Genomic DNA, 15,595 nt, shown 5'->3' on the forward strand with positions numbered 1-15,595 from the left:
GGATGCAACATAGTGATTGGGTGCAGCACAGTGTCGGGTGCAGCTTGATGATGAGTTGCAGCACAGTGAAAGATGTAGCATGGTGATGGAGTCACTTTGAAGGATCAATTGAAGCAGTACGCCTTCACATGAGTTCATATCAGCTACCTCGTCTGCTATCTTCATAGTGAAGATCTCTGCGCTTATTTTGTCGAGTCAAAATGTTGACTTCTGATGTATATGTACTCTCTCTCTCTCTGTTGAACTATTGAAGAACATAAGAAGAATTAATTAAGCGTTTCCCCACATTGGGGTTTGTCCATGGCTGGCGCCACATCTTGTGTCCTCTTGTCTTGGCTTGTCTTCTGTGATTTATGTTTATGTTCTATCTGCATTTTACTATCATGCTAAATGTTATTGCTAATCTGGAATTGATATTTGAGCTAATATGGAAAATTGAAGTAAATTTGCTCTCAACATAGAACATATCTAAAATTAACATGGTATCAGAGCTGAGGTGAAGACAAAGCCCAAGCAAGAGTGAAAGAGAAGTCACCGAAGACAGTTGGAAAGGACAAAAGGCTCAATGGGTTCCTCATCCCTCTTCAAATTCACCAAGGATGAAGTCGAATCAAAGAAGATTACCAGAGTGGCGCAGCGGAAGCATCTGATGGCCTACCTAAAGTCACTTCAATGGGAAGTTCAAATCTAAGGGTGGAAGGAAAGGCAGATGCCTTGCTTGCAATAAGTTTGGCCATTATGCGAAGAAGTGTCTAAATAGAAGGGACACATCACTTGATGGTGATAACAATCATTCCAGGGGCTTCAATGATTGAAGGAATGACAGGTATAACGGCAAAGGAAAAAGGAATGCAGGTCATCAAGGAAATGGTCGACTCTTCAAAGAAAGCAAGGAACTCCAGGTATGAAGAATCAAATGTTGTTTATGATAAGCTAAAGGAGTATTATCTTACATTGGCCCTCTCCACTACTTCTCCTCCAAACTCTTTTGGAATCTAGCTTATTGATAGTAGTGCTTCAAGGCACTTCATCGGATATAACGAAGCTCTCTCTAATTTGATAAAGAAGGAAACAATCATGGAGATTATACTTGGAGTCAATGCCACCTATCCCGGAAAAGGTGTAGGGAATGTTACCCCTCAATTGAATGAGGGTAACATGATTCATTTATAAGTTCTTTATGTACCTGATCTCAAGAAGAACCTGGTTTCCATTTCGGCAATGGAAGTCAAAGGTTTCAAGGTGGCATTCATCGATGGAAAGGTACATGTTTGAAAAAATAATTTTCAAGATACTTTTACTCTCGGGTTCAGGGTTGGCAATTAAGTTGCAGGAAGTCCATTGGGGACCACGTCATGTGACACATCTCTTCAATGGCACCAGAGGTTTTCCCATCTTCATTGTAAGACCGTACCCGATGTGAGTCGGATGGTGACAGGATGTCTGAATTCAAGGAAGAGCATGGAGGTACATGTATGAGATGTACTGAAGGAAAACTTACAAGGTGACCATTCCCCTCATGTAGCAAGTCCATAGATTTGGAACAATCAGAGGGGTTTGAGATTCGTGATCGGGAATCTCATGTATGCAGGTGAAAGAAAGCCCTCTAAGGCTTGAAGCAAGCACCTCGGGCTTGGTATGAAAGGATAAACAATGATCTGATGAAGCTAAGATTCACTAGGAGTGAAGTCGATCCAAACCATTGCTTGAAAGTTGTGGATGATAGACCTCTCATATTGGCACCGTATGAGGACAACCTCTTTCTAACAGGTGCAGGCCCTCTCATTTACAAAATTAAGAGGGAGTTGGATTCCGGATTTGGAATGGCGAACTACAAGCCCGTGACTACCTCGATGAGCCTAACTTTAAGAAGTTATGCAGTAGTGATGCCAGACCTGATTTGGGAAATGCCTCTAAGATTCATAAACTCATACTAGCATTGATGTTCTTGGTGAACTCTCATCTAGATATATGTTTTGCTAGATATATGTTTTGCAGTAAGCATGTTGAGCTCATACATGGTTGAGCCTCACTGGATTGGTGCCAAGAATCATTTGAGATATCTTCAAGGCACAATCTCTCATGGATTGAGTTACACTGCCGGAAATGTGAAGCTACATGATTATTCTGATGCTGATTAGGCAGGCAGTGTGGAGGATCGCAAGAGCACTTCTGGGTGTTGGTTCTCTTCGGGTTCTGCTTTAATATCCTAGATGAGCATGAAGCAGAAGTTGGTTGCTCTGAGCACCGCTGAGACTAAATACATAGCTACAAGTATGACCTCGTGTGAAGGTGCCTGGTTGAGGAATCTCTTCAGTGAGCTGTTTAGACACGTGTTGGATACCACTGTGATCTTCTATGACAACCAGAGGAGGATTCGATTGTTGAGGAATCTTGTGTTCTATGATCGCTCCAAGCATATAGACATCAAGTACCACTTTATCTGGGATATGGTACATCGAGGAGCAAGAAGGCTCCATTGCATTGGGACTGATGTGCAGGTCGCCGATATTTTGTCGAAGCCCTTGGGAAAGTTCAAATTCTTGAATTTCCGAGAACGATTAGGAATCGTGGAGAGACTCTCTCCTAAGGGTCCTGTATGATATGGACATTGAGCTCTAGGAGCTCTGGGGGGCTTGGGGTAACATCTTGGAGCGATAAGCAACCATAGGGTGAGTGGTTCAGCTTTACCCTAGTGATCTGCTATGTAGGCAGGATGAGTGGTTCATCCTTCTCCTACCGAGACACAGTCATAGGGTGAACAGTTCGGCCTTCCCCTAGTGATTTGTTGTGTACAGGGTGAGTGGTTCAGCCTTCCCCTGGGGTACCCCTGGCGACATGTAGGCAGGAAGAGTGGTTCATCCTTCTCTTGCTAAGACATCCTACCCATGCAATCTGGGACTCATGGGAAGTACCTCTCATCTGGCCAATGAGTAGGGAAATGAGGATAGGGACCATAGTAGTACCAATGGACGCATCGTGTTACTACCGTACTCCCTATGCTAGGATGATATTGATCTGGGATCAACTGGAACTGACTTCGGGTCAGTAAGAGTGATATAACCCACTCTCTCTTGGAGCTGATTTCGGATCAGTAAGAGTGGTATAAACACTCTCTTTATTTCAAACTGATTTCGGATCAGTAAGAGTGGTATGAGACATTCTCTTTATATGGGACTAACTTCGGGTCAGTAGAGGATGGTATGATACATTCTCGATCACTTCTTCTTCTTCATAGTTCAGCAGAGCAGTGCAAGACATTGATGGCAGAGATAGTACATTCTGGAAAATGGATTAGCACATGGAGTTTTCCCTAGTTGAGAGGGAGTGTTAAAATTGGCAACTAGGGCCAAACTCCATGTGGGTCTTCTTATTCATGGTAGCTGATATTTTTCTTAGATTCCTCTCGTCGAGAGGACTAGGATTGATCTAAAGATCATCTGATTCCGACATGTATTCATGGAGATATGAATTTATTTGTGTTATGGGGCAATTCATCAAGGTCGGCCAGCGACCAAATTGCCCCCACTTATCCTCCACGTTTTAATAAAAATAGAAGAGGACTTTAAGTCATTTGACACACACACTCTTGTGACCTCTCTTCATTCTGTTTTGGGTTTGATGAAGAAGAGATCTAGAGGGAGTGCTCTAGGATATACACTGCCATGAAGTGCCCTAGCCATGGAAGAAAAAGGGTCTTCTTGTAGATCCTATGCTGCCCTACTTTTCAGTTAATGAAGCAAGTCCTTAACGCAATCAAAGGAGGAGTCTTGCAAGCAGTCATGAAAGAATTTGGATATCTTGTAAGTCTGAGGTCTCATATATCTTTGCATGGCAGACAGGTTTTCGGTTCTTATCCATATTTATGTGGTCTCTATTCTCGCAAGGCAAACAGCCTCGGCATGATCCTTATACTAGACTTGGATGGATTCGTATGTAAAATTTTGTGGCTTGATACAGTCGCATGGCAAACCAGATTTGGATGTATTTCCTACTCATGAAAGATCAGATTTGGTATAATCCTCATGTATGTTTTCATGGCTCCATAGCCTCGCATGGCAGACCAAGATTTCGGATGGATCTTATGCATGTTTGTGTAGGGTTACATATTCACATGGCAAATCAGATTTACCTTGGCTCACATTCATGATTTTATGGCCATACATATTTGCATGGCAGACCAGATTTACCTTGGCTCACATACATGATTTTGTGGCCATACATATTCGCATGGCAAACCAGATTTACCTTGGCTCACATACATGATTTTATGGCCATACATATTCGCACGGCAGACCAAATTTACCTTGGCTCACATTCATGATTTTATGGGCATACGTATTCGCATGGAAGACCAGATTTAGCTTGTCTCACATCCATGATTTTATGGCCATACATATTCTCATGGCAAACCAGATTTATTAGATGACCTTTTAATGAACTTAGTATGAAAGACATGCCTTTGAATGGTTTGTATGATGATGACAAACCTTTATATGATGGCATTCGGATGGCAGGCCTGTGATAGCAGACCTTATATGACGATGATGAAATTCGGATGTGCAGACCCTTTGTTGATGGCAAACATACTTATGACATGATTCTTATGAAGGCAGAAATAATTCGAATTGTAATCAAATGATATGAAGATAGACTAAGTGATGGGTATGACAGTGGTGCAGCATAGTGCAGCATGATGAATGGTGCGGCATAGTGCACAGTGACAGTGTTGCAGCATATGACAGTGGTGCAGCATAGTGCAACATGATGAATGGTGCAGCATAGTGCAGCATGAAGGATGCAACATAGTGATTGGGTGCAGCATAGTGTCGGGTGCAGCATGATGATGAGGTGCAACACAGTGTAAGGTGCAGCATGGTGATGGAGTCACTTTGAAGGATCAATTGAATCAGTATGCCTTCACCTGAGTTCAGAGCATCCACCTCATCTTCTATCTTCATAGTGAAGATCTCTGCTCTTACTTTGTCAAGTCAAAATGTTGACTTCTGATGTATTACGTACTCTCTCTCTCTCTCTCTCTCTCTCTCTCTCTCTCTGTTGAACTATTGAAGAACATAAGAAGAATTGATCAAGGGTTTCCCACATTGGGGTTTGTCCCTGGCTGGCGTCACATCTTGTGTCCTCTTGTCTTGGCTTGTCTTCTGCGATTTATGTTTATGTTCTATCTGCAGTTTACTATCATGCTAAATGTGATTGCTAATCTGGAATTGATATTTGAGATAATATGGAAAATTGAAGTAAATTTGCTCTCATCATAGAACATACCTAAAATTAACAGAATCATTAAGATTCTTGTTAGGGTGATCAATCTCTAGATTGAATCTACCCTCATCACATTATCTTTTTCCATTTTGTTCATTTTGGTGAAACCCTAACCTTTAGGGTTCACTGTAAAACCCTAACCTTTTGATGCTTATGTTATGTTAATGATGAAACCCTAGTCTACTTAGGTTTGTTGATAAAGTCTAGAACCTACGAGGAAAGCCTACTCTCTTGATTTTTAGGGTTTGTTGATGTTATGGAACCCTAACCTTTTAGGGTTTGTTGAAAATGTCTAAATTATATGATAAAACCCTATATTTTTAGGGTTTGATGAATTAGGGTTTATGACAAAACCCTTGCAATAGTCAATCCTAGGAATGAAACCCTAGGTGTATGAGCTTCTGCATAATTGAAACCCTAGTCTAGTCAAATTGTTGGAGTTTGATGTGTGTATCTAGGGTTTATGATAAAAACCCTAGTAAGAGATTGATATAAGGAAATAATAATGAAACCCTAGATATGAAATGTTAGGATGCTAACTTTATTGTTGATATCTATGATTTAATTTTATTGATGAAATCTAGGGTTTGTGACAAAACCCTAGTAGAGGTTGACATGAAATTGAAAAATCATAATATCGAAACCCCAGATGTAAAATGTTATGATTGGATTGCTAACTTGATTTAGTTATCTAAGGCTTTAAGTCTCGATGATGGAATCTAAGGTTTTTGACAAAACCCTAGCAAAGTTGTTGAAGTCTAGATTATGAAAAGATGTAACTCTTGTTGATTGTAAACCTAACTAGGTTTAGGTTTTAGATGTCTAAAGCTTGATTGTTTTGATGCTTCCATTACAATGACATGCTAACCCTATTTTGATAAAGTTAACTTCATGCTCCTATATATTTGTACTTGGTTGTACTTGTTGAAAGATTTGCAGGTACATGATCTTCAAGATGTTGAAGATGTTCATGACTTGATAAAATTGATGAGCATGATGGAAAGAGGGAGCTATAAGAATAATGATGATGTTCCTGAAGGAATGAAGCTTTGAAAGGTTGAAGTTATTCAGATGATATGATACAAATAAAAGAGCTTGTGTGGCTGGAAGAAAGAGGTTTCTGATATAAAGAAGAAGCTTGGATATAAAGAAAGGGTATATCTCCCCAGTTAAGAGGGAGGGAATATTATGACAACTATAGTGAATACCTTGAAGAAAGAATGAGATCAAAGAATGAATAAAAGCACTACAAATGGATGTTCTTGATTCATGAAGTTGCAAACAAAGACTTGGTTGTGTTGAAAAGTGTTGAGGTTGAGTTTGGTGTTGCTAAAGAAGTTAAAGAAGAAAGCTTTTGACGAGATGTGATTGGATAATATGATGATGATCTACGCAGCATCAAATTGATTAAGGACCCTGAAGGTTTGTGAGATATATATATATATATATATATATATATATATATATATATAGATATATATATATAAAGTTCATTATTGATTGGGTTTGTGATTGTGCAGGATCTCTCCATAAGAAGGTTGAACATTTTGAAGCATGCTTGGACTGGTAGATATATCTAATTTAGCTGATAAGGAGAGATGACGCATCTTGGGTTGACAAGATGCTTGAGAGGACATCTAGTCGGCCTGCGATAATGTGTAGATCCCGAAGTAGGGAGGCTACCGTTGGCCTTGTTGAACTCCGACCTTGGACACAATACCTAGATCCCTGAGTTGGTATTAGAGCTGAAACTTGATGGTGCCTATAGAGGTTGAAGCTTGGAACGCACCTTAGTCCCACCCATTTAGATACCCTGGTCAAGTATTTAATCTGTAGCGCTGCGTGTGTTGAGACTCTTCATAGAACATGTCAATTTGAGTTCATCCTTGTACCTATGTGTGCAAATTATGAATACCTCCGTAGTTAAGAGCAGATGTTGAGAAATGTAACTAGTGTCAGTCTTCATAATTGTATTTGAGCCATAATGTAATTTTCAAAAAAAAGAAAAAGAAAAATTTTATAGCAGAAAAAATATTTTTAGCATGTGTTTCATGCTTTATGTTTTTAGGTCAAACCTTTGTTGAAGGCTTCTAGGTTTGTGTCATTATCATTATTTTATAGACCCTTCTTGGGCTTTCAAATGCAAGAAACAATTTATAAAAGAGTCAAAAATTGTTATTTTAGTCCCCCCCACCAAGTCGGCCTGCTCACAGTTCATGTTGGCCTCAAAGTGCAGCCTCCAACCACTATTTGTAGCAATGAAATTCAACCTATTGTAATTTTGTTCTGCAATAATCAAGTGAAGAAAAAGACGTGAATAATTGAAGGAATCCGTTCTGCTTTAAAGATGAAAAGAAGAAGGATGTGAAGTCAAGTTAAGAAGGAAGAACACCTTATCAAGTTAGAAGACCGAAATTTCTTTATTTTTGTACCACACATGCGAAATATTTGAAATTAATTACAGGGGCCGAAAATGCTAGCTGAAATTACAGAAGTGCAGTAGGACAGTTATTTTCGACCAGTGGAAGTATTTATTTAAGTTGACTTCTCTTTGGTGATTTGAAAGAAGATTCTGAAAGGTTGACTTGGTGGATGGAGGAGAGTATGTGTCATGGTCAATTAGGTCCTTGATTGTCTCACTTTGACTTGGTAATTTTAGTGGAAAGAGTTTGACTAGGTTTTCCCCTTCATAGGGGTTTCTCCCTGGCTTGGAGCCTATCTCTGGTGTTTTTTTGTGTTTGTGATCTTCATAGTATTTGACTTTTGTCTTGATGATCTAAACATAATAATGATGAAGAAAGACTAATAAGAAAATGTCAAGAACAGAGAAATCAGTTAATTAAAGAAGCCCTAACTGCTGCCCTGGATTTCTCAACAGTTTACAAGGGTATTCAAACTCAGATTGGGTAGGTAGTGCAACAAATAAGGAGAGAACCTTAGGGTGTTGCTGTAACTTGGGATCGACAATATTATCGTGGTTCAAAAGGAAGCAATTTCCATGGCACTTAGCTCAGCAAAGGTAGAATACATGGTGGCCAATCCTACTAGTTGTGAGGCCATCTAACCTTGCAAGTTATTTGCAGGATTGTTTGATCAAGACCCCACAGTTATTTACAATGATAATCAGACTTGTATAAAACTCTCTGAGAAGCTAGTGTTTCATTACAAGTCTAAACACATAGAGATAGATATCACTTCATGTAAGACAGGATTCAAAATGGACTAATGAAGCTCTAGTATATTCTCACAATTAGCAAGTTGCTGATATTCAGAGCAAGCCCTTCGCAAAAGGAATGTTTCCAGCATTTAGACACAGACTTGGATTGGTGCAGAATTCATTTCTCGCTAAGAGGGAGCGTTAAGAAATGTAACTCAGGTAGAAACTTCTTACACAGGTTTGAATGTGAATTTACAAGTGATTCAACATATATTTCATTGGTCACCTTGAAAAGGTGGTCATTAATTCTGTCTTGTAATTTCACTTGAAAAATAAAATAACAGTTAAAGTCTTATGTTTTGAAGTTAACTTATTCTTAAGAATCTAAATGACTATTCTAGAGACTAGAAGTTCTACAATATTAATGACTTAGATTAGGATTTAATCTTAGTCACACATCTTAAGATTGAGATAGGTGGTGGCTAGGATTGAGGAGATTAAGTATTTCTCTCAAAGCATAAAAAGGACAAGATCAGAGAGGTTGATTTCACATAAAAAGAGAGCAAAAGAGCTGTAGAAGGAAGAGTGCGTCAAGATGGAAAGGAGCAGATTTGTTAAAGAGACCAGCAAGTGCAACAAACCATACAATTTGTACCACTGTTGTAGCTGTCTTTTCTTTATGGACAGGTCATACATCTTAAAATCTAGCCGTACACTTTCAAATCTGGCCTATCATGTATTGCCTAAGAGTGCTTCAGTGCTGAGAGGGGAGAAAAAGCAATTTGCTATTCAAGAAAGGAAAAGACTGAGCAGGCCACACTACAGTAATTGTACCCGCTTCTGCACAAGTCATGCACTTATATTTGAGGTGATTTAATAACCGTACAGCTGCTGGTTCAAAGCAGGCTACAAAGGTCACCTTGTAAGCTTTGATCAAGGGAATTAAAAGTTGATTAGAAGGAAAAATCCTTGTGTCTGTGTTTTATTTCTTCCACTGTTCATTTTTCAGCTACCATGTAATTGTTGCATTGTTCCAAAAAAAACTGTTTTTAAATGAATTCTATTTTGAGTTATTTGACGAGAGAACATTAGGACAGTAGTCACCTAGGCTTGAAAATTTTACATTGGGATTAAGATTGGGTATTCAGCTATCCATTAGGATGGACAATTTGAGGAAGATATAAATTCTCTTTAGGTTGGAGCCAAAACAAATATGCTTCCTGTACTTGCTTGTGTAGGGAGGAGGGTACCTGTGTGACTGTCCTAATGATGAAACATTATTGATGTACTTTTATAGTGTTTAATAATGGAATATCTGATGCATTTTCCAATCAAGAAAGAAAAAAAATCTGCCCTGGAACTTGCACCAAGGATATTATGAAAATCAGCTACATATGACAATATTGAACAGCATGCCACAACTCAGAAACCAGATTTCCAAGAATACATCTCTCCTGATTGCACTTTGGTCAAATCTGCAATGTCACGTCTACAACAATGTGTCATTTCTGTAATAAATCAGCTAAACCTGAAGGTGCTTTCAGGCCCACTGTAAAACATTTTGATCAACAGGAAACTACAAAACATTTATGGGCTTACAAATTATGTTAAAAAAAGAGACTAGTATGAAGCAGTTTATTGAAGATACCTGAATTGCTTAATTAGAAAAGTCATGACCAGCAAAGATATCACATTATAAAGATATTTATGTACCATTAAAAAAACCACCACATGCCAGCAATGCAAAAATATCTTACATGGTAAAAAAAAACCAAAAGCCGCAAATGTTGGACTCTCCTTAAGGTCTTGATGGAGTTGGTGATGTTGGTGGTTTCAAATCTGGATACTGCACATAAAAGCAGTCCTACAGTGAGATGATGAGCATGGATTGAAAAACAATCTTTCTGCATCAAGTATAAAAACAATTTTTAGATGCACCATTAATGGAAAAGGATAGCATAATTAGACTATAAAACCTGAGGATATGGTGACAATGGTCTGGAGAAGCAAGGGATCTCAGTAGTACGCCCAACCAATGAAGATTGAGATGCTAAATCAATTCCATCTCCTCCACCGAAAGATGACAAGACTGCTGCAGATTTAGTTGTTGCAGAAGAGGCATCAACCTTTTGATTAGAAATAGTTGCAGAACTATTAACAACTGCATCTACAGTTTTGAAAGTTGGTTTTGACGGTGTTGGTGATGTTGGTGGTTTCAAATCTGCATACTGCATGCCAAATCAATCGGGCATCTATAGGATAAGCATAGCTTGAAAAATAGTCTTTCTGAACCAATTATACAAAATACTTCTGAATGCATAAACAAAAGGATTTTCAAATCTGGATACCGCACATAAAAGCAGTCCTACAGTGAGATGATGAGGATGGATTGAAAAACAATCTTTCTACATAAAGTATAAAAACCACTTTTAGATGCACCAATAATGGCAAAGGATAGTGTAATAAGATCACGTGATACCTGAGGATATGGTGACAATGATCTGGACAAGCAAGGGATCTCAGTAGAAGACCCAACTAATGCAGATTGAGATGCTAAATTGACTCCATCTTCTCCACCCAAAGATGATGAGACTGCTGCAGATTTAGTTGTTGGGGAAGACACGTCAACCTTTTGATGAGAAATGGTTGCAGAACTATTAGTAACTGCATCTACAGTTTTAAAAATCGGTTTTGACGGCGTTGGCGATGTTGGTGGTTTCAAATCTGCATACTGGATGCAAAATCAATCGGACAGCTACAGGTTAAGCATAGCTTGAAAAGTGGTCTTTCTGAGTAAAAAATACAAACACTTTTGAATGCACAAACAAAGGAAAAGCAGAGCAAAATTAAAATCTGCATGGTACCTGAGGATATGGTGACAATGACCTAGGCAAGCTAGGCGTCTCAGAAGCAGGTTTGATTGGTGGAGACTGAAAAGAGAATAAGACTGATGCAGATTTGATTGTCTGGGTAGAGACATCAATCTTTTGATCGGAAAGAGTTGCAGCATTATTGCTAAAACCTATAGTTTTTCCAGTTGGTTTTGAAGGTGTTGGTGATGTTGGCGGTTTCAAATCTGGATACTGTAAACAAAATCAGCTAGAGAATGAACATGGGTTGAAAAACAATTTTAACATGTCAAAGATAATAACTACTTTCAGATGCATCGCAAAGTCAAATTAGAACATAATAAGAACACATAATACCTGAGGGTATGGTGACAATGACCTGGACAAGAAAGAAGCTTTAGCTACAGGTTCAGCTGGGGCAAATTCGGTTGCTGCATTAGAGACATCAACTTTTAGATCAGAAATAGTTGAACCAGCATTAGTAACCACGTGTTCTGGTTTGGAAGTTGGTTTGGATGGTGTTGGTGATGTTGGCGGTTTCAAATCTGGATACTGCATACAAAATTCATTGGATAGCCTGAAGTCACACTAGCATGGAAAAGATAATACTGTATGAAATGTGCATAAACTATAATAGAAGGAAAAGTAGCGAAACAAGACTTCAGTACCACGGTGTAAGGTGACAATGGTCTGATTGATGAAAGTGGCTCAACAGCAGGTTCAACTGTAGCAGTCTGAGATGCTGAAGTGATCCTAGCTTCTGTACCAAAAGAAGATGGAAGTTTTGTGGATTCTTTTGTCTGAATTTGTAAATCTTCTGTGTCTACGGCTGCAGAGCCAGAGACAATGACTTTATGATCTTGAGAAACAGTTGCGCCATTTCTGCTATCTGCAAGTACAGTTTTTGGAAAAAGTACTTCTCCAACTGCCTGTATAATACAATGCATAGTCTTAATATTATGTTAGCTCAACAAACTATAATTAAATTGCTACCTAGGCATAAATGAAACGAGTACACTTCATACCAAGTAGCTTCACAAGCTCGGATATATTTAAATTCATCAAAGCCACTTAAGATGAAGGCAGAAATCATCTTAGCTTCACTTCGTAGAATGTTTTCATGTGTAGCTTAGTGTCAACAAAAGCAGCAATTTCTTAAGTGTTATCCTGCTCCTGTAAATCAAAAATATTTATATACTTGCTCTCCATTGAATGGTAAAAGGGGCCAATCTTCCCAGTCAATGTTATTATCGCTCTTCCTTGATAAGCATCATTTTACAATTTGTCCTAGAATAATTTTTGCTGTACTCTAGTGGAATCTTTCTCTAAAAAACTACTGGTGATTTCCCATTTCCCTACTATGAAAAAACAACCTAGAATTTATGGCAGCCTTCCAAAGTTTAAACCCTTAAAGGGGAAAATAAAATAGAGCAAAAATGCGAAGTAGTTTATAGCCTTAAAGTGCCTACCCTAATAACAGAAATAATACAAGGCTTGAAGAAAATGGGGCATTCTCCCAATAGCCTTTGTATATGCATTAAGAGACCTATCACCCACCACCAGTGGGTGACACCCATAGGAGAATTTTTTCTCCTAGACTTGTCTTCAGCCGGCAGCCAGCAGCCCCTTGCAGCCCACCAGATAGCTCAATGTGCCACTGTTCTTCGCCACCTGAGCCAGCCATTATGTGCCCTCACCCATCTGTATGATCGTATGTTTGAAGGTGGGCCTTCCAACCCCGAAGGTATGGCTTTCATTATGTAATTAGGTGTTTTTTCTTACTTATCATGGACACCTCTAGACATGGATTAGTGAGGAGAATCGGCTTGGTATGTACTTTTGTCCCCTTGTCAAACTTGGTGGTTAGTCTTGTATCCTATTCCCGTGGGATCTCCTTTATTGGCTACTAGCTTTAGGAGTGGCACTACATGGGAAATCTCGATTTTGGCTACGAGATCCCACTTCCCAACACCACATCTATCACTCCCCTCCGCTCACCATAACCCCTTTCCACATATTTCCCATTTGGGTCCACATTTGTCCATTGGGTCCATGAGGGGTTAGCCTCCCCTTCCCCTTGTCCACACTTTGGGTCGGGCCTAGAACGATGCCCCGGAGGTTGATGCAGCTAAAAAGAAAGTTAAAAGCATAATTTGGCCACTCTCAACAGGAAATGTACCATAAAATGCAAAAGATGGCCGAGACATAAAAATTTAGCATGTGGGCAAAAGCCAAACATGAGCTCTACCCCTATCATTATGGCCATCACCCTAGTTCCTAGGGCCCCTTATGTGAGCCCCCTGCATCATTAAGGAACCCATGATTGTCCCAACCCCTGGTGGGCGATGAATTGCCCAACCTTAAGGGGGTATCCACTGCTATATCATTCACATCATGCTCTCATTCCTTGGAGCCTCAAGCAGTTAAAAGAAAGAAAAATCAATAAAAGGCAAAAGGCATATGAAGAAGGGTGGAAAAACAAAGGTCGGGGTAACTCATGTACCATGATTGCTCCCTCCTACATCTATACACCCATGTGTGGGCTTCCCTCATTATAGCTACCCTTGTACCATGGCATGTGGCTTGGAGCCTTCCCTATTGCCCCACTCTGTTCCATCATTATTTCACATGACACCTACCATTTGACAGATGTACCATGGACCTGTCATTCCCTTATAGGTTGAAACCAGCTAATAGGGTCCTTGATTAACCTCCTTCTTGAGCTTGGGAACACCCGTACATTCTAAAGCCTATTATGTAAGGGCATGCCACTATGAAGTGTCCACTTGGTTCTCTGATTTGTAAGCTCATTTACTCAATTGTACTAATGAATTGTTGTACTAGAAGGTGAGGAGACGCATTGGATCTTATGCAGGATTGCAGGTGGGTCTTCATCTTGGGGTTTGACCTTCCTATACGGGATCCAAGCCCTCTATAGGGTCATCGTGGCACTTGTAGGGTGAGCATTGAAAGCCATGGGCCCCCTCCATAGCAGAGCATTGATTGCCACGTTATGGGATCCTTCAACACCACAATTGACTTGCTCGTGCCCCACTCATGCAAATATGATGATGCACTTGGACCACATTGCCCAGTCGGCCACATGCTTGTACCAGACACTTGGCATATGATCCAAGGGCCCAGATGGGATTTTATCTCACCTAGGGAGACATGGGAGGGCTTATATCATCATTCTTTCTCTTATGGATGGAGTATCGACATGTTGATCCAGTTGGAGACCCATGAGACCATTCATTGTGCCCCATAGCCACTTGGGAGCACCATAGATGTTTTGCTTGGAAACCAAGGGGCCAACCCCTTGGTCGTCATCATGAGAGCCCTCTTCTTCAATTTGGCACATGGAGGATTTAAATTGGCCTTCCAACGGCCCCATTTCACCATGATTCTATCATTTCAGCCTCATTAGGAGGGCCTATTATTGTATTTTTTAGCTATTCGGTGAGCTTGTCACCAATTAGGGTGTTATTTTGCACATTAGAGCCATGTTAGGGGTTATTAAGGCAAATTAGACCAATTCAAATTGCTAGAGGCTCATATAAATACAAGTGAGGCCTCATTTGTAAATCATCATCACTTGGATTGGATTTCTTCTCTTTAAAAGAATTCGGCCCTGCAAATGATGAACGAATTGGAGGATTCTTAATGCATTTTGATGTTTGGGTTATTGCTACCTTATCTTAGAGCTTCATGTTTGCAAATGTGATGGATGGATATACTCTTTTTGTCATGTAAGTGTTCTTTCATGCGAATTTTCTTATTGATACATGTCTAATGTATGGAATGCTATGTCATGATTTACTTGTGCCCTAAAAATTAATGTGAATTCATGAAACACTTGGAATCTTGATTCATTGCATATGTTATTCATCTTGACAAGAACGAATGTTCCTAGGGGTTGGTTTGTGAACCTTACCTTGAAACTCCATCAAATTTTGTAAAACGAAGTGTAAATTCCTCTTGTGACCTAACTAGTGCCTCTCTAGGCTAGCAAAGCTGCAAGGACTCCTTGGTAGAGCGAAAATCTCAAAATCAAATTTATCTTGACTCCATTCATCCCAATTGGCTAGGCACTGATCCTTGTCCTTGGTGATCACCCTAAAACTTCTTCTTTACCTCCTTCCCAAAATTTCGGCCCTAACCCTATATGGCATAGATAAGGCATCAAGCGAATTCCATTAGAGCCGTCCTCTTAAAAAGTGAGTGGGTAAGGAATTGCGCTAGGGTGTCCTCTCTTAGCCCTCCAAATTTGAGGCATATCCCACGGTTAGTTTGTGAGAAACACCTA

The 15,595-nt window shown here is 39.7% G+C and overlaps 1 protein-coding gene across 3 annotated transcripts in view; it reads right to left on the reverse strand.

The window, feature by feature from the left end:
• Nucleotides 1-9,484: 9,484 nt before the first annotated feature.
• Nucleotides 9,485-15,595, reverse strand: part of LOC149262633 (uncharacterized) — a 62,767-nt gene continuing 56,656 nt past the window's right edge. Inside the window, exons 3-9 of one of the 3 annotated variants that reach the window (XM_089425004.1) lie at nt 11,958-12,218; nt 11,647-11,841; nt 11,305-11,523; nt 10,920-11,171; nt 10,417-10,668; nt 10,198-10,286; nt 9,485-9,915 (exon numbers count right to left, since the gene is read on the reverse strand). In XM_089425004.1, coding sequence (XP_089281130.1) covers nt 10,239-10,286; nt 10,417-10,668; nt 10,920-11,171; nt 11,305-11,523; nt 11,647-11,841; nt 11,958-12,218 — 1,227 coding nt within the window. In that variant the 3' untranslated portion in view covers nt 9,485-9,915; nt 10,198-10,238. Of the gene's footprint in view, nt 9,930-10,197; nt 10,287-10,416; nt 10,669-10,919; nt 11,172-11,304; nt 11,524-11,646; nt 11,842-11,957; nt 12,219-15,595 lie in introns of all 3 variants that reach the window. The other 2 variants (XM_089425007.1, XM_089425010.1) reach the window with 2 other exon arrangements.

The sequence above is a fragment of the Pinus tabuliformis genome, chromosome 6 (assembly GCF_031772625.1).
Source record: "Pinus tabuliformis cultivar Carrire ecotype Pingquan chromosome 6, CPIR1, whole genome shotgun sequence".
NCBI classification, from domain to species: Eukaryota; Viridiplantae; Streptophyta; class Pinopsida; order Pinales; family Pinaceae; genus Pinus; species Pinus tabuliformis.